This window comes from Carassius auratus, chromosome 50 (assembly GCF_003368295.1).
Source record: "Carassius auratus strain Wakin chromosome 50, ASM336829v1, whole genome shotgun sequence".
Lineage (NCBI taxonomy): Eukaryota > Metazoa > Chordata > Actinopteri > Cypriniformes > Cyprinidae > Carassius > Carassius auratus.
The window spans coordinates 4191593-4215862 of NC_039292.1; the positions used below are offsets into that span (position 1 = coordinate 4191593).

General features: G+C 33.7%; 2 protein-coding genes across 4 annotated transcripts in view; both read left to right on the top strand.

The window, feature by feature from the left end:
- Positions 1 to 24270, top strand: part of LOC113066682 (uncharacterized) — a 672150-nt gene that overhangs the window by 507297 nt on the left and 140583 nt on the right. The window lies entirely within an intron of this gene.
- LOC113066700 (high mobility group protein 20A-like) lies at positions 16889 to 21832 on the top strand. 3 transcript variants are annotated; one of them, XM_026238675.1, is made up of 9 exons: positions 16889 to 17177; positions 18092 to 18167; positions 18255 to 18464; positions 18699 to 18831; positions 19085 to 19122; positions 20294 to 20366; positions 20443 to 20658; positions 21198 to 21330; positions 21415 to 21832. In XM_026238675.1, the coding sequence occupies exons 2-9, from the start codon at positions 18102 to 18104 to the stop codon at positions 21416 to 21418; spliced, it is 873 nt and encodes a 290-aa protein (XP_026094460.1). In that variant the 5' UTR covers positions 16889 to 17177; positions 18092 to 18101; the 3' UTR covers positions 21419 to 21832. The 3 variants fall into 3 exon arrangements, with proteins under 3 accessions (XP_026094460.1, XP_026094459.1, XP_026094458.1); XM_026238673.1 differs by having other exon boundaries at positions 16891 to 17177; positions 20291 to 20366; XM_026238674.1 differs by lacking the exon at positions 21415 to 21832 and having other exon boundaries at positions 20291 to 20366; positions 21198 to 21334.

Sequence of the window (24270 nt, forward strand, 5' to 3'; positions counted from 1 at the left end):
TAATGGAAGTGAATGGAAGCCAGTAATTAAACATTAAAATACTCAGTTTGAGTAGTATAAATGGGTTGAGTATTGTCACAAGATGTAAATATTATGCATGTTGATATCGTTTTAGCATGAAAAAACATATAGTAACCTTTTCTGTGTGACATTATTTCCGATCCCAACTTTGTTACCATGTGATGCCAAAGACAAATGTCATGAATGTAAACTTGGTGAGAACAAATTTAAACTCAAATAATAGACACATCTTAAAAGAAGATTTAATGTAAATGCATTTATAAAATTATGAACTTCATTCCTGAGATAAAATATGTAATTCAAAGATCAATGCGGTATATATATATATACTGTATATCAAATGCAATGAAATAATGTATAAAATTATTTATTAAAAAAGCTCAAATAATACACACATTTTAACAAAATAATTAATGTAAACACTTTTAAAAAAAAATTTTGTTTAAATGCTCCAAAAATTGGCTGCATTCACTTTTTTCCAGAAAGTATATTTAGATGTATCTATAATATTTCACATTCACATTTTAATTGAGTTTAACAGATGACTTATTTTTAAATGCTTTCATAAAAACATAAATTAGATTTCTGCATTTAAATGCTCCAAAAATTGCCCCCACTCCATTATAAAAAATAAATAACAGGGTTTTTTGTCAAGTGCAATGAAATAATGAAAACAATTATTTACTTAAAGGCTCAAATAATACAAACATTTTAACAGCAGAATCCATGTAAATATTTGTATAAAATAATGTACTCCATATTTCTACATTTCAATGCTCCTAAAATTTACGCCATTCATAAAATATATAGTATATTTAGATAATATAGTATATATATATATATATATATATATATATATATATATATATATATATTACTTCAAAATAACTTCAAAGCTCAAATAATACACACATTGTAACAGAAAAATATAAAAAATATATATTTAAATACTTTTATTAAATAATGAATGTCATTTCTACATTTAAATGTTCCACAAACATGCCCCCATTATAGATAGTATACTATAGATATGTTTGTGTATATATGTTTTGTCTCATATGCAAATGCATAATTTTCTCTAAAATTAATATAATGCCAAAAAATTTTAGTGAACACGATAACCTTTTTTTACATAAAACGAGGGGTGGTCACAACTGTTTCTTGGTAATCAACGTTGAGCTTCACTTGTATTAAACATGGAATGTTTTAGGGTCACTTTAAGGCCAGTTGGTCATTCATTGTGTTTCAGCAGAAACACACACATCTGAGAGGCATCTCTTAAAATCAGCTGTTTTATTTAAGGCTCGAGTTGTTCTAGTTCTTTTTTTAAGGAACCTGAGCTCAGCTGTTCCTCGTGATGTCCTCAGACACTCTCACTGGACTGATCTGAACCGCAGCTGTGGAGCACAAAGTATTGTTGTAGCCTTTAGAGGGCAGCAGTCCTGAGCCGTGGCACAGAAACACAAGCCTCTCAGATAACAGTCCCAGAACATTTGGCCTAAAAGAAGCTGATCAGTTCAGCGCTGATCCAGAGTTTATCTCGAATGTTGAGCTGTGGGTTGAAAGGTGCAGGTCTGTAAATCTGAAAGGCATCCTGTATTCAATCATAGCAACAAGCGGTGTTTAAAGCACATCACATTCAGACTGCTTGCAGAAGCTAATGTGCTCAAAACCTCCGTCCCAGGAGGAAGACACAAGAACGTGTGTCAAGTTCAAATAGTTGTTCACATATGCTGTGTTCAGTCAGTTCCTCTTGTGCACTTAAAACTGTAACGAACCTTCAGTTTTATTGCATCAACATCAAACTAATGCATATACAGACATTTATTTAAAAAAAATATGTTCTGTCATCTCTTAAATGTCTTAGGTGATGTAGCCTAATACAGCTGTTTATGGAAATATAAGTGATTTATTTTCCTTGACTCTACAATTTCCATAGTCATGAAAATAAAGAAAACTCTTTGAATGAGAAGGTGTGTCCAAACTTTTGGTCTGTACTGTGTGTATATATATATCGTCTTTTGATATTCACATTTCCAGCTGAATATTATTTAGGACGCATTGTGTGTGTTGATATGATTTTCAGTGCTCCTGTTTTAAATCTCCTCTCCTCATGCTACTGATTATTCGATTTTTGCTTCAAGCTTCAATAATATTGGGAATAATCTCTCACATTCAAGTTTTCATTTATACGCTGATGATATGGTGATTTACTCCTCTGCATCAACACTGGATCAAGCTCTGAGTCATCTTCAGTCTGAATTTGATGCAGTTCAGCACACATCGAGTGATTTAATAATCTAAATTTATGATGTTTACAAAAAGAAAGTCTATCTTTCAAACTCATGCTCAATTACTACTCTTCAAGGTTTGGAGATTGATGTAGTATCTAGGGATTTTTAATTGAGGATTCTCTTTCTTTTGGGCCTCATATTTACTACACCTTGTGAAGTAATAAATATGAGGCCCAAAAGAAACTTGGCCTCAAGTATCAAGAGTCAATAATTGTCTTTCCTTTGCAGCAAGGAAGAGATTAGAAGCAGCTACATTTCTGTATGCTTAAAAGAGTTGGTAAGGATTGTAAATGTTTCGAGTGATTTGTGTATGTTTCAGTGTATCTAAAAAGAATGTATTTTGTTTTATAAGGAAATGTAGTATTACGTCACTTGTTCACTACTGGATCCTCTTCAGTGAATGGGTGCCGTCAGAATGAGAGTCCGAACAGCTGATAAAAACATCACAATAATCCACAAGTAATCCACTCCACCCCAGTCCATCAGTTAATGTCTCGTGATGAGAAAAGCTACTTAGAATTTTATAGGCAAAGGAATATATTTGTGTGTGTGTGTGTGTGTGTGTGTGTGAGTACTCTTCCTTTTTTGTGATTGGATTCAACTGAATCATTTCAGAAACTTGTACCCTTCAAGGTGTTCTTTTTTTCCACCTGCTCTGCTCTGTCGTTCCTCACAATCACTCCTGATATTCTTCTGTCAGCTCAAAGCCGAGCGTGTTCAGGGTTAATGGATTTTGTGTGATGGGATCTTCATATCGCTGAAGGGGCCAAGAACGCAGAGACCTGTGCAGATGTGACACATTTTAAAAATGGATAGAGCTGAAAATGGGACAGTTAAGGTGATTTATTGGCATTCGGACGAAACCATTCGAATGTCTCGTTTAAATGATGAGCCATGTTTTCCAATTAAACTGTGGGTGCGTAGCCTGCCAGAATGATAGCTCTGTTCCTCAAATAGCACATTGGTATGTGAGAGTGTGTGTGTGTGTGTGTGTATCAGGTTTGGGGAAACTAACCAGATGCCTTCCCAAACCTGAAAAAAAAAGATAAATGGTAACATTTAAAATCAAACAAATCAACCTAATAAATACCAACAAAACTCATTTTTGCTGATTAAGTCAGGTAACGATTTTATCCATAAAAGTTCAAATGCATTAATGAGGGATTTGATTCTTACAAACATGCACCTTTTCACTTTACCAGACATTAATTGATGGACTGGAGTCGTGTTAATTACTTATGGATTATTGTGATGCTTTTATCAGCTGTTTGGACTCTCATTCTGACGGCACCCATTCACTGCAGAGGATGCATTGCTGAGCGTCTGGAGTAATGTTACATTTCTGCACATCTGATGAAGATAGAAGCACATCTACATCCTGAGTGGCCTGAGGGTGAGTACATTTTCAAGTAATGTTCATTTTTGTGTGAACTATTGCTTTAACAAATCGGTGATATCCTGCTACAGTATATGAAATTGCTTGTTCAGACTTTGTTTGGCAGGTTGGGACAACATTCAGGGAAATACTATACTAACATGTGTTTTATGTGGCTTCAAAGTAAATACACATTTCTTAGTATCTATATGCTGGATAAAATGTAATTTCCTTTTTTTTTACAGTGTAGCTGTATAAAAATATATAAAGCGTTCTGTTCACATCTTCATCTATAAAAGAGTTGTCAGCTACTTTCGCTGCAAAATGAAATACTGTATAAATCTTCAGTCTTCAAAGAGGTCTTAATTACCACAGTTACAGAAAGAAAGAGGAAAAAGTCTTAATTTCATCAAAACAGCTTGAAACTCAAATGTTTTGCATATTATTACATTACCTTTACTGTTAAAAATAGAGGTTCTTATTAAAACCAAAAAGGCTTTTAGTTCTTTTGTAGTTCCACAAAGAACTATTATACTTTAGAGATTTTATTATTATTTTATGAAATTCATATTTTCATTTAACAAGGATCAATAACAGTAAAAAAAGACATTTCTATTGTAACAATATAATTATATTTCACATTACTACTGTTCTTTTTATTCATCAAAGGATCCTCCAAAAATTGTATAATGGTTTCCACAAAAATATTAAACAGCACAGCTGATTTCAACATTGATAATATTAGGAAAAGTTTCTTGAGCAGCAAATCAGATTTCTGACAGATAATGTGACGTTGAAGACTGGAGAAGTGATGCTGTAAATTCAGCTTAATAAATAAATTACATTTTAATATATATTATATATTTTAATATATTTAAATAGACAACAGTTTTTTTACATTTCATTAATATTTCATATTACCGTATTGTTTATAAAAACAAAAGCCTCCTTTGTAAACATAAGAAACTTATTTCAAAAATACTGTAAATATATATATATAATAAAACAATAATTTAAAGTAGTTTCCAAATAGGTTAGTGGTTATTTAAACCTAAATCAAAATCAGTATTGAGCCTTTTGCAGAAAAGCTATATAGGTTCATTCCTATTTTAAATTCATAATTTAAATAAATGGTTCCTTGATAAATAAATAAAAATTGCTTTTTGTGGAAGTGCTGCCTGAAAGTGCTGTATACACGGAGTTCAACAACTATTTGTTTGATTTGCATAATTCCTTTAGAGAATCAGAGGCTGAGACATCACAGATGGATGTGTAAATAAACCACACTATCAGCAGCAGCAATTCATTCGGAGTCATTTAAATTCAGTTTCCAGGTCAATAAATCCTGGAATTGAACATACAACCTTTGCAGCGGCTCCCATATTCCTCTCACTCTTACACTTACTGCTGCGTGGAGGAGCAATCAGAGGTTAAACTATTGGATCCCAGACTCCTGGAACAGATCAGGGCCATCCACACCTGGAAATAAACCTGCAACCGTTCCATCAGCCTCCTGTCCTTTACCTTTAGACGAAAACAGCCAAGGGTCTCACTCACACTTCCACATTTATTGTATAATGGCACACACACACACACACCATCGTGTTTAATCTTTCAGTGTCCGTGTGATTTACAAGCAGATCATGCAATATTGCAGCATCAGCCGTGACCAGAATGATCTCGACACAACAAACATCTGTCCAGAGAGCTCTTTACGGTCAGTGTGGTCACGATCCAATCAGATTTATTCCTTGAACACTGTAAATACGGTTAGTCGACACACTCTAAATAAAATATCATTGTGAATGTTAATCAATAAATACACTGACACCTTAAATAATCTGATCACAGAGTGGCACGATAAGGGTCCAGATATACAATGACTAATAGTACTATTAGTACTAGAATATGAAACAATATGTTATATTTTTTGCCCTAAAACAAATTGCTAATATGCAACCCAGGGACTCTTTTAGAGGAGAAAAAAAAGGTAGTGGTTCCACAAAAAGAAAATAATATATAGTACAACATCAATAAAATGCTATAATATGACATAATCTACTTTATGGGCTGTTACAGAGTTAATTTTGATAAGTGATTTATGTTTGTTTTTCAATAGCCTATAAGAACCCACCTGGAAAACAATCAATATAAGCCATAAAGGGCTTAATAATGTCTTTATACTTCTAAACACAGTAAATTGTATTTGATTGTATTTTTGTCTTTGTAATTAAAAATGGCCTTGTAAATAAATGATAAATTTAGAGCTACAGTCAGTGTTTTGATTAGCGATCATGCATTAATTTGTGCAAAAAGGGTGGCAAAAATCATAATTTACATGAGTTTCTTTCTTCTGTTAAACACACAAAAATTTATATTTTGAAGAATAAAAGAAATAATTAAAAAAAGAAATTCATACAGGTTTGGAGCAACAAGGTTTTTTATTTGCATTTTCAGGCCCCCAAAAGGTTTTTGTCAAGTAAATGAATAGCCAGAACGCATTAAAAGTTTAATTTTTTTAGTTTAAAATTTTGTAAACAGACCTATAAGAGAGAGAGAACTTTAAAGTTTCATCTGATAATAAAATAAAAACTTTCTCTCTGTTTGACCCAAACGTCTGTTAGTTCTGGACTCTTGAGTGATAAATCTAAATGCAGATATTGATTAACTTTCAGGCTAAAAAATGCAGAATCAGATTCTCTGCTGCTTAAAAGCATCAAGTGCTTCTCCAGAGAGCAGCATCTCCTTTTTTATTAAATCAATGACTTCCATAACCTCCAAAAGGGCCATGAGCCAGTCTGGGGGTGGAGAGGTTCCTTTAATGTCCTACGGCAATGCTCTGAACTTCCTGTTATCTCAGACCAAATCGAAACATTAAAAACTTGCTTGATCGATAAGAGTCAGTGGCTCTACATTCCTAGGCCTGCTAAAAACATCCTGATGTATTATAGACAGACGTATGTGACCTAGATTTACTTTTGGAGACAGAATGACAAATGTTAGCCAGGACTTAAATCTTCTTTAGGGAAGTATTGTTAAAAGGAAATATGGGCTAAATAATGTATCTATACACTTGAAAACAAGCTATGAGTTGTATTTTGGGGTATTAATTAAGGTTGCAGTTATATAACAATAATGTGCGATTTAATTAATAAATATATGCTCTCCGTAAATGCTGTAAATACACAAGCAGTAAATGCTGCTCCACACAAACTTGTCTCAGCACCAAACATCTTCCCAAATTTGTGATAAAAAGTGATTAACAACAAAACAGAAGCTTTAAGGCCTCCCTGCAGCTTCCTGTCAAAATAAAAGTTTGATGTTTTAATGTTTTGAAACTGAAAAAATAAGACAAACATAAACATTAATATTGAAATTTTACAGTTGTAATGTAAAATAAAATGATTATTGAATATTTTGTAGTGAAATACTGCAATAGTAATATTTCATTTTTATTAAGTAATTTTAATAATTGTATTTAATAATAATAACAGTAACAAGTAATATTTATTTACTTATTTATTTACATAATTATTATTTTATTCTTATATTTATATATAATCACAGACATTTTAGACAAATTGTGCAGTCCTAACTGTAATAATAATTATCCTATTTTAAGAACAACTGAAATTGACGAAAAGTCAATGGTTAGATTAGACTAAGATTATATTTTTAGTAGTGCGTTCAAACGATTAATCGCATCCAAAATAAAAGTTTTTGTTTACATAATATATGTATGTGTACTCTGTATATTTATTATGTTTATATAAATACACACACATACAGTGTATTTTTTTAAATACATGTACAGTATATATTTATATTCTTATATTTTATATGATATATAAATATATTTAATATATAAACATAAAAAAAATCCTAAATATATACATCCATGTGTTTGTATTTATATATATACAGTACACATACATATATTATTTAAACAAAAACTTTTATTTTGGATGCGATTATTCACGATTAATCATTTGACAGCACTAATTATATTTTTATTTAATAATATAAGTTATAATAACAACATTGTTGTTGTTGTTGTTGTTGTTGTATATTATTGTTGTTGGTGGTAACTGTGTACAATACAAACATGAATCATTGAAGTCATCAAATGATTCATTTCTGATTTTCTTTTTGCTGTAAAATGCAAAAGAGAAATCTACATTTCTAGTCTTAGCTGGTTTAATTTTATCTTCATCTGACAAGTACACAAAACTAGGAGATGTCTAAGATCATCAAATCAAAACGAATGTTGTCAGCATGTTGAATTTAATGAAATATCGTATTCAATGTGGTTTTAAGTGGTTTTTATGTGGTCTCTTTTCCTCTAAATTCCCTTACTCCATTAATCTTTGAAAATTATATTTTTTTAGAGTGTATAATCTAGTTCTTTCAGATTTGTAAATGATGGGCTCTCGAGCTCATAATTTCCTGGAGTGATCAGTTTCTGTCTCTCTCTGAGTGGACCTCTGTCCGGTGCGGTTTAGGGGGATCTGGCACCTCTCCGCTGCACCTGAGCTCTGTGACACAGCTGCTGATTACTGCAGTGTGTGACACACTGCTGCGACACACACTCTCTGATCTCTCTCTGGCGCTCCCTAATCAGCAATCAAGAGCTCCAAACGTTCCTCCACTTTAGATGATCCCAGATGCTCCAAACATTTCCACCAATTTTGCTGGGCAGCGTTTTGGCGGCGATTCTCATCAAAACATGCATTTTCCTCTACTGTTCTTCTAATTGAGCTCAGCACCTTGTCTGTTATTCAGTCTTCTAGAATCAATAAAATGAACTGAACACGGGTTAACATAATACTATCAAGCATTTCACAAATAAGCTTAAAATAGCTCAATCAATGTGTTACCTATGGCTTTCTGATGATAATAAACTATAATCAATAAGCCACAGTTATTGAATTCCCTACATGGTGAATGCAAATCTTTCAAGACAGCCATGCAAAAAGATTATTTACAATCATTTGATGTCAATTTTAGTTAATAATATAAATAATAATTTTTATTATTAACTGTGTATTGGCTATACTGTATGTACGTCTGTGTATTAGCGGTGGGGATTTTTACAGGTTACATTATTATTAAATGATTCATTCATAAGGATTTATTTAACAACGCTGCTAATGTTGCTCACAGACTCACTTTGATTAATTCTGTTTCTGCTTAGTTTCGAAGCTGTTTTTTGTTGTTACTGTTGTTTGATGAGCTAAAAATAAATGTACCCTAATTAAAGGCTATCAAGTTGTTAAATGTAATTATTATTACCCTAAATTATATCTTGCTCTGTCTCTAATTAGCATGAACACTCCATCACAAAAGTGGTTAAGTTAATTTAACCCATGAAATTAGTGTGTGTTGAGGTCAGACGAGACAAACCTGTTTTCCACATGCTTTCTTGCTCTGAAAACATACCTGCAACAGAACATCTGTTTGGTGTGAGGAGTAAAGCTGGTAACAGGAAGACGGCTGGTTTAACATAATCATCCCAGAACAAGACCTTTAATCCCAGGTTGCTCCAGATGGTCTGAACCTGTAATACATTCATGCTGACATCACAGAATCAAGAGTTAGACTGTGTGGAATATTTCCAATTCATATTAAGGTGGAAATTATATATGAATTTACTTATATTACTTACATTACGTACATTTTACTGCTGATATATAACCATGTATGTGACAATATCTTGAATTATTATTTTTAAAGGTGCGCAAAGCTGACCTCCAAACGTCATCCACCTGGAACTGCTTCCGTGTACAACAGTGAGTGCAAGCTACATTAAAGTGATGATTACGTTTTGAATATGGATATTTTTCTTACAAAAACACATCTATTCATTATCGAAGGCCTTTGTTCACCCCCCAGAGCTGTGTGACACTTTTTTTTGTTATGGATTGGCACTTTTTATTTACCTTCTTTCGGAATGATGCATGCAACTCCCGCTAAATGCCATGAAACACCTTGAAAGATCAAAGATTATTTTTAATATAACTCTGACTGGATTCATCTGAAAGGAGAAAGTCATATACACATTATGACCTGAGGGTGAGTGATTTATGGGGTAATTTTCATGTTTGGGTGAACTAACCCTTTAATATTAAAAAAGCAGACTTGGTGGTAGGCTCTTTTGGCTTGTAAGCAACCACATACTGTAGCAACAAGTAAAAAACACCTTAGTGACCGCATATCAACAGAACACCCTAACGATGAGTTTTATGCTTTTATTTTCTTAATAAAAGTTCATTTTAATTATTCAAAGAGAGCTGGCGAACCCTGTCGAGGTCTTGAATGAGATGCAGAGAGTCGTGGCACTCCGTTTGAGTTGAGTTTCAGGCATAATTTGTGTCAGTAAACTCCCTGGAGTGCTGTCGGGATGATATATTGATCCGGCAGCTCTGCTGTGTGACTGACAGCAGCTCAGCGCAGCAGGAGACGCTGCTGTTTACATGATTCTCCAATGACTCACCGCCATGTTGCTTCAGCATGCATAAATTAGCATCTTATTTCTTACAGTAAAAAAAATAATATATATATATATATATATATATATATATATATATATGTGTGTGTGTGTGTGTGTGTGTGTGTGTGTGTGTGTGTGTGTGTAAAAGCTGAAGTAAAATCAATGTTATATGAAGAAATTAAACATTTTAGAACATTATGATATTGGCGATGTAAAGGAACATAAAACTAGTACATGGATATATTACATAATTCCAAGTGCTACATTTATAATTTATGGTAGCCCATTTACACCCCCCCAAAAAAGTAATAAAACATAAATTTAAAATCAAATGTAATTTACATTTTATCTGATATTTCGGAGTTATTTTTTTCTTCTGAATTTCCAGTTTACATCTTGCAAACCTTACTTTTTTCTATTAACTTCGGCTTTGCACCTCCCAATTTGGGGTTTTGCTTACACCATGGAGTAAAATAAAAAATAACAATTCTTGGAATTTTGAGTTTGTATCTTGGTTTTTTTTTTTTATCAAAATTGCGAGTTTAGGCCTAACAACTTGTGATTCTCTGTTTATATCTCACAGTTGTCTGTTTATATCTTTTATTCCACCATGGAATGCAGAATAAAGGTAATTGTGACTCGGTTGTGAACACAATTCTGACTTTATTGCAATTGCAAATTTCTATCTCAAAATTCTAACTTTTTTCTCAGAATTCTGATATCTCACAATTTTGACTTTTTTTCTCAGAATTGTGAGGGAAAAAAGTCAGAATTTTGAGATTTAAAAAACCATGTGATTAGAGACCAATTAAAGCATACAGTATACCTGGATAATTACACATAGCTTTATATACACATGTATAAATGTGTATACACTATATATTATGTATATACACAGCAGGATGTCTTCAGACTTTTTTATTATTTTTCTGTGGACTGAATGTTGCTGTTCAAATAAATATAAGGTATCTGGCAAGCGACTGCAGTGTACTGGGAACTATTCTCTCCTTTCTAAATATTTTAGAAAAACACAACAAGTCTAAAATCCTATTTGAAATAATGATAAACAAAAGATTACAGTACATTTAAGGAACTTGCTTAATGAAGTATTCAGTAAATGCTCGTATTAATAAAAAATAAACAATTACTGAGATTTTTTAACTGTGGGGTATCATTGAAATGAGCTTCTGAAGGCTCATTCTAAACTATATAATAATAAATGGAATGCTTTTTATGCTTTTTATGCAATGTTTCTGTCTAAGTGGGCGCTCTTGGCCAGAATATTGCAAGACCACCACAAGCAAGCTATGAGAAAGTGAGCATCCGGTTCTGCCCTTTCATGAAGGTGAGGGAGATTTTTTCCCGATGACTTTAATCTTGGAGACGCCGCTGAGCTGTGGTAATTATGAGCGCTTCAGAAAAGGAAGATTAACACTCTGCTTTTCAATTAACAGCCTGGAAATGTGATTATACAGCAGCACGTTTCTCAAGGGGGGAGGTCTGTCCTGGCCACTTCATTCCTCTCTGCTGCGTTTGTTTTAATGGCTCTCGGTAAAGCTAACAGCGGAGAGTGTTTCTGGCTTCATTAGTGATGAAACTAACACTTATCACGTTCCCCCAAAAGTTCCCGAGCAACGGAGAGACGGGAGACGAGTGTGTGTGTCCGCGGATTAGACTCAAGGATTAACATTGATGCAGACAATGAGGAACCGACAATTAAAACAGATTAATTAGGGGAGACATTTCTCTCGCAGGGGTCAACACAAACACTAGCTCCGCCGTGGAGGAACGAACACACAGCTCAGCACTAACAGAGCTTACTGAGCCCCAGATAAAAGAACTGCACCCAGTGTCCTCTTGATGTTGTTCTTAAGTGAATGTGGAGCTTTGGAGAGGAGCTGATTCCTCAGCGAGGCATGCCTCTTCACAGCCTGAGAGCTTTAAAAGCATTGTGAAATGTCATCTGCAATGTTTTGTTTTAATTATTTCTGCTACTTGCAGCTATGTGCTGAGTGAAGCTGTATATTCAGAAGGGCAGGACTTGATTTTGTCCATCTGGATTTGATTGGATCAAGCAGACCATCCTATACTGTATTATAGAATAAGTATTGTCCTCAGATGTGATTGGCTGAGTGACATGTTTGTTTTGTTAGTCTGTGTATTAGTGGAAGTGCTAATTTTGTATTATAATTGAGATATATTAATATTTATAGGCTATGTAATATAAATATTCTAATATTATTTAAATTTTAGGTAAAGTTTTATTAATTGTGTTGTGTTTGTCATTTTTTAACTTGTAACTATAAGTTTTAACTTCAGTTTTAGTTATTTTAGAACATCAAATGAAAATGAGAAATATTGCCATGGCAATTATCTGAAATAAAATGTTGTGTCAGTGTTTATTAGTGTTATTTTAGTTTCACTGAGATGCTGTTTTTATTAATTATTATTTAAATCAGTTTTTATTTTCATATTTTCTATTTTCATTGTAGTTTTTTTGTAGATTTTTTTGCAATTATGTTGTGTTCTTTTATCATTTCTGTTGTTTTAGTTTTTTATGTCTATATAGTTTTTATCAATTTTATTTTATATTTTATTTTTTTTGCAATTTAGCATGTCTAGTTAAATTAAATTAAAATGAGAAATGTTGAGAAAATTTTATTTTAGTTAATTTTTATTTTAAGTAATGAAAATAATCTTTTATGGTTTTAGTTTTAGTTTTAATTAACTAAAAACCTTGTTTTGTTTTGTTTTGTTTTGTTTTGTTTTGTTTTGTTTTTTTGTTTTGTTTTTGTTTTTTTTTTTTTGTTTTTTTCTTTGTTTTCTTTTGTTTTGTTTCGTTGTTGTTGTTGTTGTTTATGATTAATTTATTTCAAGTAAAGAAAATGTTTTTTATGGCATTAGTTTTGGTTAACAACCCTGATTACTGGTGAGGATTTTTACTGACTCTTTCTTCAAGTAACATTGTTATGTGAATCATTCACTGAACTGGTTCATTCAATACTGAATAATTCATGAACAAAATAAGTTAAGAGTGAATCATTTAACTGTTCATTCATCCCATTTGTTCATACACACTTTCATTTATTAGGCTAAACAGAGTTTGTGGTTTCATATTAATTTAGGATAACAAATAAGTGTTTTTAATCATTTCCACAAATTTGTTTCTAAGTGTGCGTAAGGCACTCAATATTAACTTGAGGCAGAGAAAGTTACTTCATTTTGATGGATGAGTTTAAAAACAACAGTTTTTTCTTTTAGAATGACATGCACCGATGAATCATGCACAGTTATATCAGCTACCAGGAGAAATTATCAAGAAAACAAACTGACCTCCAGCTAAGAAGCTTTTAATGTAAGGCTTTCTACAGTGTCTAGCAGAACCTTGAGTAACATGGCAGATCTCAAAAATGCAATGTTTTATTTAGTTACTGTTCAGCTGTTTGGTGTTCCCCACCAACCAAGGCCTTAAACCAGCACCTGTTAGACCCGAATCTTCTGAGCAGGGCTTGCTTGATTGTTTTTAATATAAAAAATTCAATTTTTGGCAAATGTAAAACCTTAAACATTAAATTATGTAAATGTACAAGTATAGGTGACACGAGTACAACTGTAAAAAGCAGGACTGATTCTGAAAGCTGTTTCCCGTCCTGAAAAAGGATCATAGCGCTTTACCAAACACACTCACACACTCTTTCAGGGTCGTTCCTCACACTAAAGTGTCAGAGCTACAGATCAATATCACACTGAAGCAGATCTCTGTCTCTCTGCGCTCCGCTTGTTAAATGTTCTCAGTCACGTGGCTTTTGCCGAATGTATGATGAGTGGAAGGGTAAATATTTTCCAGGCAAATCCTGCAATCTGGTAGACAGCTGGGATTCCTGGTGGTGTGGAGAGCAGATGACACACCTTGCGGTAACTTCTCATGCTCTTGCGCAATATATTTATACTCTTTTGTGTCACTGTGTCTCATTCTTCAGGTGCGCATGAATGCGTTAAATGCTAAGGGCAGAGTCTCATCGAATCTTCTCACCACTGCACTTTGAAATGCAAACTTACAATTAATATTGCTTATATTTATGGGTATCATACTGACTAATGAATACCCTAGTAGCAACCACTATAGCGACTGCTTAGCAATGTGATGGGAAGTTTTATAAAGGCAAGTACTAATATAATAATTCAAAAAAGCATAAATTATTTTTTTGAAGTTTGGGTTTAGTAGGATTTTTGAAAAACACTGATTTGCCCAAAATCGATTGCAGTTTTTCTACAGACCGCACGCGATCTTACTGGGATACTTGTTTCAATAGATTTCCTGTCTTTTTCTGTTTCCTGAGCTCAAGGTTAAAGTACTTAATGCACTTCTTTTATAAGGTGAAATAGTGAACAGACATTAAACAGAGGCAGACAGAGGTTTTTTAGCTCAGCGTGAGCCAACAGACTCAAACTACTGTCAAAGAGCTGTCAGGAACACGGGTAAAGAGAGATGGTTCTGCCCCAGATCTGCTTACCCAAACCTCATCTGACTAACAGACAGACACTCACCTGCACAACTAGACTTCTTAAGAGTCTATAGGAATAGTTCACCCTGATAAAGTCACAATGGTTCAGAATGACATGAACTATGAAGCATTGGGGGTGAATCTGTTTTTCTGGAGTTTAACAACATGAGAGGCTGGAGGTTGATTATCAGCAATTTTCACAATCCATCAGGGGTCTATCTGGTGCAGGGCGACTGCAGAGACACCCACAATCTCTGGCATTGATCTGCTGTAACTGGCAAAATAACAATAATCAATTAATATAAAATGTATATTGTGTGAAACTTCTGTAACAAGTTCTTATCGGCAGAGTTCAGATTAATGATATTGCAAGCTGATAGCTCGTGAAATTGCTGTAACTGATCAATAATCTGACTTAATTTTCACATTGTGAAAAAACAAATCACGTGATTAATTGTCAAGCAGCTCACCACTGTCCCCTACAGATCATTAGGGTTCTGCACTAGGGGGTCATGAGACGTGTGTGTGTGTGTGTGTGTGTGTGTGTGTGTGTGTGTGTGTGTGTGTGTGTGTGTGTGTGTGTGTATATATATATATATATATATATATATATATATATATAATTTCATTTTATTTTATTATTATTATTATTGTATGTATGATTTTGTAATGTAATGTAATGTTATATAGTGTATTCTTAAAAATATGAAATATTAATATGCATTTTTTTAAGTCTTAATGTTTTTTTTTTATACACAAAATTTTTAATTGATAAACATATTTTATAACATATTTTAATAATATTAATTTAATACGTTTTCATATAAGTTGTTAATATAATTTAATATTTCAATTTGATAAAGTTAATTTGATTGAAAATTCATTTCAGTTAATATTACATTTATTATTTATTATTACATGTATTTTTACATTGTTTTATTATTTTTAATTTCATTTAAATGTTATTGTTGTTGTTATAATTTAACAGTTTAAGTTTTTATTTTATTTTATTTTACTTTTTATTTTTTATTTAAGGATACATTTGATTTTTTTTTTTTTTTTTTTTTTAGTTTTTTTTTTTTTTTTTTTTATTATTATTATTATTATTATTATGAACAATTCCGGTGCTCTGTTCCTTTTACAGGATGAAGTAAAATCTTCATCCGGATGCCAAACTATTCCAGAATCTTGGCTGTAAACGCAGCTACCTTATTCTTCCAAGACGATAATAAACAACAAAAACATGCCTCCATGTCAGGCAAAGGGTCACCTCATTAACTTCATGAAATGATGTTCACATTTCCCAAGCCCTCAGGCCTGAGCAGCAGCAGAAAGACTATATGTCACTGTGATATCATTTATATGGACATGAAACTGATCCCTCAGACCACATGGATTAATTACAGCCTTCAGCACATTTTCAGACTGTCTGTAATTCTTTCAGACATAATGGAAAGTGTTTATGGAAACATGAATTGTCTTTACCCTCAGCACATACACAGTCAACTGTAATTCACACCTTCCTTCAACACTTTAGCTTCCTTTAGACCTGCTGTGAAGAGAGAGTCGGAGTGTGAAAGTGATCTGACAGTCTTCAAATAACAGCTTAGATGAACATGTGTGAAAAAAGAAGGGCTGCCCCTAGCAAATAGATATATTTATATCAAATATATTTAGTTATACATAAATAGAACATTAAATTAATAAATAACTAAATATATAAGTACATGAAAATATATATACTTAATCCAATATAAACCAAAAAAAAGTATGATTACAGAACAGTAACCAATTGAAAATAATAATCGATGAACATGATCAACATATGGCCAGTAGATGGCAGTGCGACAAAGAAATTAAATTGGTAGAGCAGCAACAACAAAACAGAGAAGTTACAAAGTGGGCGGGGCGTAATGGTTATAAAAAATTTTGGATTGGTCAGATGTTCAAAGTCACATGGTGAAAAGTAGAAAAGTAGAGCTTATCACTTTTTTGCATTACTAAATAATTTTTGGACAATATTAAAATATTAAATTATTATAATATATATCATGTTGTTGTGTATTAGAACTCATTCCAATTTTTTATAAATAAAAAAAAAGTTGAAAGAAAATGAAGTCGTTGTGTCGGTTGCACTTGCAGCTGGTGGCCATCGGGGGGTAGCAACACTCCATTAATCTATCCAAACCATAGCATGATCCAAATCCGTCTAACCTCCAGCAGCGCTCCATCGCCCGCGATAAAGCTCATTCATTGAGGCGGAGCAGGCGATGATGAAGGTTAGGATGAAGATCGTGATGAGGAGAGAGAGATCGGGGAGCTGCGAGGACTGAGAGCGCATGAGGGAGAGCTTCCTGTCGCCGCATGATGATGACGTCAGCCGGCTCCCTGTATTGTTTTGGCTCGGAATATTTTTCCTCTCTAAAATTCCTGAAATAAACACATTAAAGACGCGATTTTATACCCGATTACAGCCTGAGATCAAACCACAGGTGAGATGATTGATGTCGGGCAGGTTTTAAACGACTGTAATGCTTCGGTAGATAATGAGTTTTTACAATCTTCTTTGCCAAAGAAAGCGCCGTGGTTGTGCTATAGTGTAATGATTGTATGGGAATACTACGGTGCCAAAATTATTATTATATGAATTTACAATAGTATTTCAAATAATTATTAACGTTAACATATCGATAACCAGTAATAAGAAGGCCATGGTAAGTTACATATCCAAAAATAAGGTATTAATGGTACTGTATTCATAAAACCATGGTAATACCAATAATTAAATGAAAGTACATTACACAACAAAACAAACTTACTGACAGAAGTAAGAATATATATATATATATATGTATATATATATATATATATATATATATATATATATATATATATATATATGTGTGTGTGTGTGTGTGTGTGTGTGTGTGTGTGTGTGTTTGTGTGCGTGCGTTCTATTATATACTTAGTTTGTATTTTATATATGTTTATTTTTTTATGTATTAGTGAATTTTGTTGATTTATATATTTATGTAGAGGTTTTATTTATATTAATACATTTTATTTATATTAATGTATTTTGAATATATATATATATATATATATATATATATGTATATATATATATATATATGTATATATATATATATATATATATATATATATGTGTGTGTGTGTGTGTGTGTGTGTGTGTGTGTGTATTAAAGCATGAAAATATAAGATAAAAAAATTATTTTATATATATATACATGTTCTTAAAGTTAATAAACATAACTGAAATGTAATCAAATATGAAAATCAAATACAATCAAATGTTGCACATGTAAATTTGAGCTTTGATTTATTTTTTACATGCTGAATCCAATCATCTTCTCTTTTTACATCACTTCTATATGTGAAACTAAAGGTCGGAGGTCATGGAGGAGCAGAGTGGGTCACCGGGGGCCAACACAGACAACAGCAGCCAGCGCAATGGAGATGAGGTGAGTAGATCATGTGATCATTGAGCCCGCTCTGTGTTTGCACAGGTCGAGCGGTGTTAATGAATCAGTGAATGCTGTTTCTGGCAGAAACCTCGCAGAAGCAGCTGGACCAAAGGCAGGAGGAGAAAGAAACCACTTAAGGACAGTAACGCCCCCAAAGCCCCCTTGACAGGATACGTGCGCTTCATGAACGAGCGCCGCGAGCAGCTGAGGGCGGAAAGACCAGACGTGCCTTTCCCAGAGATCACCAGGATGCTCGGGAATGAATGGAGCAAACTGCCTCCGGAAGAGAAACAGGTCCGGAGACACATACACTTATACTATTCAAATAGAAAGCAGTTCTTTTAAATTGTAATAATATTCCACAATATATCTTACTATTTTTACATATATATTTTTGCTTTGGTGAGTATAAGAGAGTTCTTTCAAAAACATGGAAATATCTTAATTATTCCACACTTTTGGTGTTTAAAAATAAAGTTGAATACCTCTGTAGAGACTAACATCGCTCTCTGTCTCATTCTGTCTCAGCGGTATCTGGATGAAGCGGACAAAGATAAGGAGCGCTACATGAGAGAACTGGAGCAGTATCAGAAGACTGAAGCCTATAAACACTTCAGCAGGAAGGTGCAAGAGAAACAAAAAGGAAAGAGGCACAGAGGAGGTGCGAACACAGACGATCTAAGACACAGTGCAAAATAACTGTTGGCAGGTGAATTTAGACGAAGCTGCAGAAAAGAGGGACAGCCCCAGGCAATCTGAGCACATGTGATGTAGACTATAAAGTAGTGCCGAGCAGGATTTTGGACCAATGAGGTTTCACAGAGGGTGGTGCTTCACAGTAACTCAAAATAGAAATGAAGAGCATCACAAATCACTTGTTTAATCTAAAATTCCTCTCTCGCTCTCTTTATCAGATGCTGGAAGGCAGGCGTCTGGTGAATCACTTCATGAGGTAAAATAGCGACCCTGAGGCCCACACAGAATCTGCACCTTTTTTTTTCTCGGGTCATAGAAAATCTGGAATTAACATAATTTTGTCTGGAAATGTTATGGAAAAAAATGATAAAATCCTAAACGCTTTAGTCAACATCTGTTTATACTTTGTATGTTTTGTATTATTCTAAAATATTTCATTTGGCATTTTTGCAAAGACTGGAAAAGTAATGGAAAATAAAATGACTAACTATATTCAATATCTTGTCAAATTTTGTAGTTTTATATATTTGAATAAATATAATAATGTAAAATAAAATATAATTACGTAATAAAATAAGGCTAAAGTATTTAATTAGCTACAATTTTAAAAAAATCAAGTAATCATAAACTGCTAGAAAATGACTACAAAATCCACAGAAATGAATAAAATCTTAATAAAGTCATTAAAAACAATTGGAATATAACTACTTTTTTATTTTCTGAAATATTTAGTTAGCTATCTTATTAATTATTCCATTTCAAACTATTGGAAAAGTCATGAAAATTAAGTAGTGAAAAACTCAAAAGAAAACAAAAATATGTGTGTGTGTCAATATATTAAATAAATATATTTATTTATATATATATATATATATATATATATATATATATATATATATATATATATATATATATATAAAATTAAAGTATTTAAATGTCTATATCTGTTAACCACAAACTACTGGAAAGTAATATAAAGTAATAACAAAATTCAGAAATAAAATCTTACACAGTCATGGAAAACTCTTGACTTATTTTATTAATGTTCCTAGATTTTTTTAATTTCCATTTTAATGTAAATTTTCTTTTTCTTTTTTTTCTTTAGAAATTTTTGTAAAATATTTAATGGGCTACACTGATTATAAAATGATCCTGTAATCCCAAACAACTGGAAAATAGAAATTTGTTGGTCAAAAGATGTGAAAACCCCTATTTAAATATTCAAATTTGTGTTAAATGATTGTTATTGATAGCTGGAATATGATCAATTTAGCCAGAATATTTAATAAACAGACTTGCAAGCAGCAGAGGACGGCCGTTGTAATGCTGTGGTGCAGATCTGTGGTGCAGAAGAGGTCTATCTGACCATCTATGGCAGTTTGAGCAGTGATTTCAGACTGAACAACCTTCTGTCTGTCTCTCAGAAGGATCTGGAGATAAAGGATCGCTCTGTGTTTGACATTCCCATCTTCACTGAAGAGTTTCTGAATCACAGTAAAGGTGAGAGCAGAGTGCTGCTGAATGTGAGTCTGTCTGGAACGGTGTGATACACGTTCATTGATTGTGTGTGTTCTAGCACGTGAGGCTGAACTGCGGCAGCTGAGGAAGACCAATATGGAGTATGAAGAGCGCAACGCAGCGCTGCAGAAGCATGTGGAGAGCATGCATTCTGCCGTGGAGCGTCTGGAAGGAGACGTGCAGCAGGAACGCACACGAAACGGCCTCCTGCAGCAGCACCTGGACACCCTGCGCTCGGCCCTCACACACAGCTTCTCTGCCGTCCCCCTGCCCGGTAACACACACACACACACACTCCCAGAGTTCACTGCAAAAACCTCTAGCCAGCTGGGTTCATTTAAACAGTGCTGCATATTTTTGTAGAAACCATGATGCATATATTTTTTCAGGATTCTCTGATCAGTGGAACGTTCAAAAGAACAACATTTATTTGAAATGGAAATCTTTTGTAACATTAAAGGCTCCTTTCTGAAAAAAAAATAAATCTGAAGTATTATAAATAAAATACATTTTCAACATAATCTTTTCAACTAAAAATAAACCTGTCAATGTTTGCTTTGTTCATGGTTCCAACATATACCTTTGTTTTATTTCCAAACACGCTTCTTCATTATATTTGTGTGATTTATACAAGCTTTGTGATCCTAAATTCTAAAAACAACTCATTAGAAAGATGTTTGATCTGTTGTTCAGATATAATGGTAAAATCCTTAGAAGCAGAAATAGGAATTCAAATAGAATAGTGCTTTGCAATGACAATAAAAGTGCAAATGTGGTGTACTTTCCCTGACTGTCCTTCCCATGTGCCTTCAGGCAGCGGCGAGACGCCCACACTCGATTCCATCGGCTCCTACATGAAGAAGCTTCACGGCATCATTCTGTCCAACCCACAGGAGCACCAGCACCTGATCAGCACCGTCAGGGATGTGGTCAACCGCCTCGACAGGTAGCTGCACACCACACTTTTCCTGCGTTTATTATGTGAATATTAACCAGAGTGTGACAATGCACTGCTCTGATTCACCCACAGGTAATTGAGAGGCCCCGCCCCTCGTGCAGTAGCCCCTCCTACACTGCTATGACCGCTTCTTGTGTCGAGCAGTAATTGTGTCCTATTATTTATTTTTTTACAATGCTGTTTTTATCTGCTTATTTTAAAATTTTATTTAGCAGTTGACCTTTGCCATGCATTCAACAACAACAACAAAAAATGCAACATTATTTTAGCAATGATACGGTTTCCTCTGCAAGGGTACATGTTATTTTGATTTTAAGCTCAATTTTATACTTGTCGTTTCTTTCATGTTACGTAAGAAAGTGAAAATGTTGTATATGTGTGAAGAGAGGCAGGTTCATCTGTAGCTTGTGTCTTTGTGCCGGAGTTCTGGATTCCCTGTATGTTCTTGACATTTGAAGAATTCAATAAAGCAGATGTATGAAGACATTGATGAGTGTCTGATTCCCTCTCTGCTTCGGCTCGTTTGCTGGATGGTTGCTATTAATTAATTAGATTTTGTTCCTTCCGGGACAGCGGTGTTCTAGTTCTCAACACAGACAGTCTGCTGAACTGCACACACTCTGCAAGGCCGGTACTGAACAGCTGTAAGCCAGGTGTGAATTAATTAAGGCTTTTTTACATGAATAAAACAGATGTCTGGGGTGAGATACGGTGACTGTTGTTTTTATTTAATGCAAGAGTGCTGTAAAATAGTCAAGCTACCTTAATGTAATACAGACTGCTTCGAAGCAGATTCAAAGTAATGAACATGATGATAATAATGTTATCGATGATTATGAACTTCAAAAATGAAACCATTTGCAATTCTGCTGTTAAAACAACTGGAAAAAAGGCTGTGTAGTGACATGATTCAGTTTGGAACTGCAACTCTTATTTAACAATTCCAACTTTTTTGTCTTTTTTTTTTCTTGCAGTTGTGAGTGAAAAGGTCATAATTGCTAGATACAAACTCTCAATTGACTTCTTTGCCATTATATATTAATTCTGAGTTTGTATCTCAGAATTTGCAGTTTACATCTGCACTGGCAATTCTGGGACATGTGTAATTTCCTGTGTTGCCATGTCTATTTCCTGTCAGACAGCAGGACTTCCTATCATCTGTGAGGAATAAAGTTTGTGTCATCCACTGCACAGAAAGTTCAGATGACCTAACTTCCTTTTAAACCTTGTGTCCTTCACTGTCTAAAATAAAGGGAAATGAAAGTAATAATACATAAATCAATTAAAAAAAAAAGGAACTAAAGTTACATTTTGTGAACAGCTCATTATTTTGAATTGGATCCTGTCAGTGAGTCAAATAATCACAAAACCAGTTCAAATGATTCACTTGTGAATTAGTTCCTAAAGTACTAAACTTACTGACTTAGTGATTACCACTGAAAAAAATGATATTTTCATCAGTGCTACTGTATATTTTCAGGACACTTTTAATATAGTTGTATAGACAACTTTTTATAATATTTTTTGCATCTCTTTTTTTAAGTTGAATGCTTTTAATTCATTGAGATTGGAAGGGAAAAAAACTGAACATGCTTTTAAAAAATAGAAGAAATCATAAAATGAGACTCCCTTTTGTCCCTAGAGATGTTTTTCATTTCCTCAAATGAGAGGAACAACATATCAGAGAGGAGAGGAGAAAGGAGGAGAGGAGAGGGGGTCCGTCTGGATTAGGATGTGGCTTGTGTGAGTCATGAGATGTGGAGCTCATTTCCTGTCTCTTATACTGAACATCCACCCTGGACCCGCAGACAATGGAGTCACACAAACCAATAACCCACACACACTGAGCTCAGCAACACTCTCTCTGAATCAGCTTGGTCCTGTCATGGGGGAATAGGATTTTCCTGCGTTTCCGCACTGATGAAGGTCAACTTCTGACATTGTCATTCTTCAATATTCTGCCATAAATGGTGGTTTCGGGAATAAAATATTTCTCAAATTGCATTGCGATGTATCATGAAGAGCTACGGTCAGATATGTGTTAGATTAATATTGTAGTGATGGTTTATGCATGAGTTTCAGCTGACGCAAAAGAGAAATAGCTATTGGCTTTTCAGGAATAATTCATGCCTTTCTTTCCTTTTGTGCGATACTAAAGAAGAACGTTATGTTCACGCTCCTCTCTTTTATAATGATGAAAAGCATATAGCAGCCAGACGCATGGAATGGTTTGACTATAGAAGCATTCGTTCAACAGATCTCTACCGAAATGCAGCGAGATTACACTGAGGTTTCTAAAATCAAGATATGTTGCATGCTTTCATCAGAAGTTTCCCATTACTGTAAATGTGTTTTCTGATGTTATCTATAGACATTAGGTTGGAAACAACCCATGATGCACCTCTCAGAAAGATCTGTTTTCTAACTGTTTAGAATTTACAAACTCATAATGAGTCTGTAGGGGGATTTGAGCCCTTATGTGGAAGTTTCTGTCATTCACTTCATAATCATGCACATGGTATGTGGTTTTACAGTCATGTTGTACTGTTCTCGGTCTACAAGTATTCACTTATTGCGCTTTACCTTGAGGGCTTCAGAGATGATGAATTATTCCAGGCCAAAACCCAAATAAGTTAGTATTTTAGCATTTCAAGTTCCATCATCCTAAAGTCACTGAGTTTTATTAACAGGAGTTTGCCAGAAATAAGGTCTGTGTTGAACACAAGCTCAAGATATTCTCATGTTTTATGACTACAACATAAAACAAAACCTTTAGAAGTTTTAGAGAAAATTAATATAAATCAAGACAGAAAGAGTCGATGTGAGCTTAATGGTGGTGACAGTGAAATTAATGTTGTGTAGTTCATTTATAGCCTTTGTTTGGCTTTTTACTTTTGGCTTCAAAACTCATTACATTTCATTTGTAAA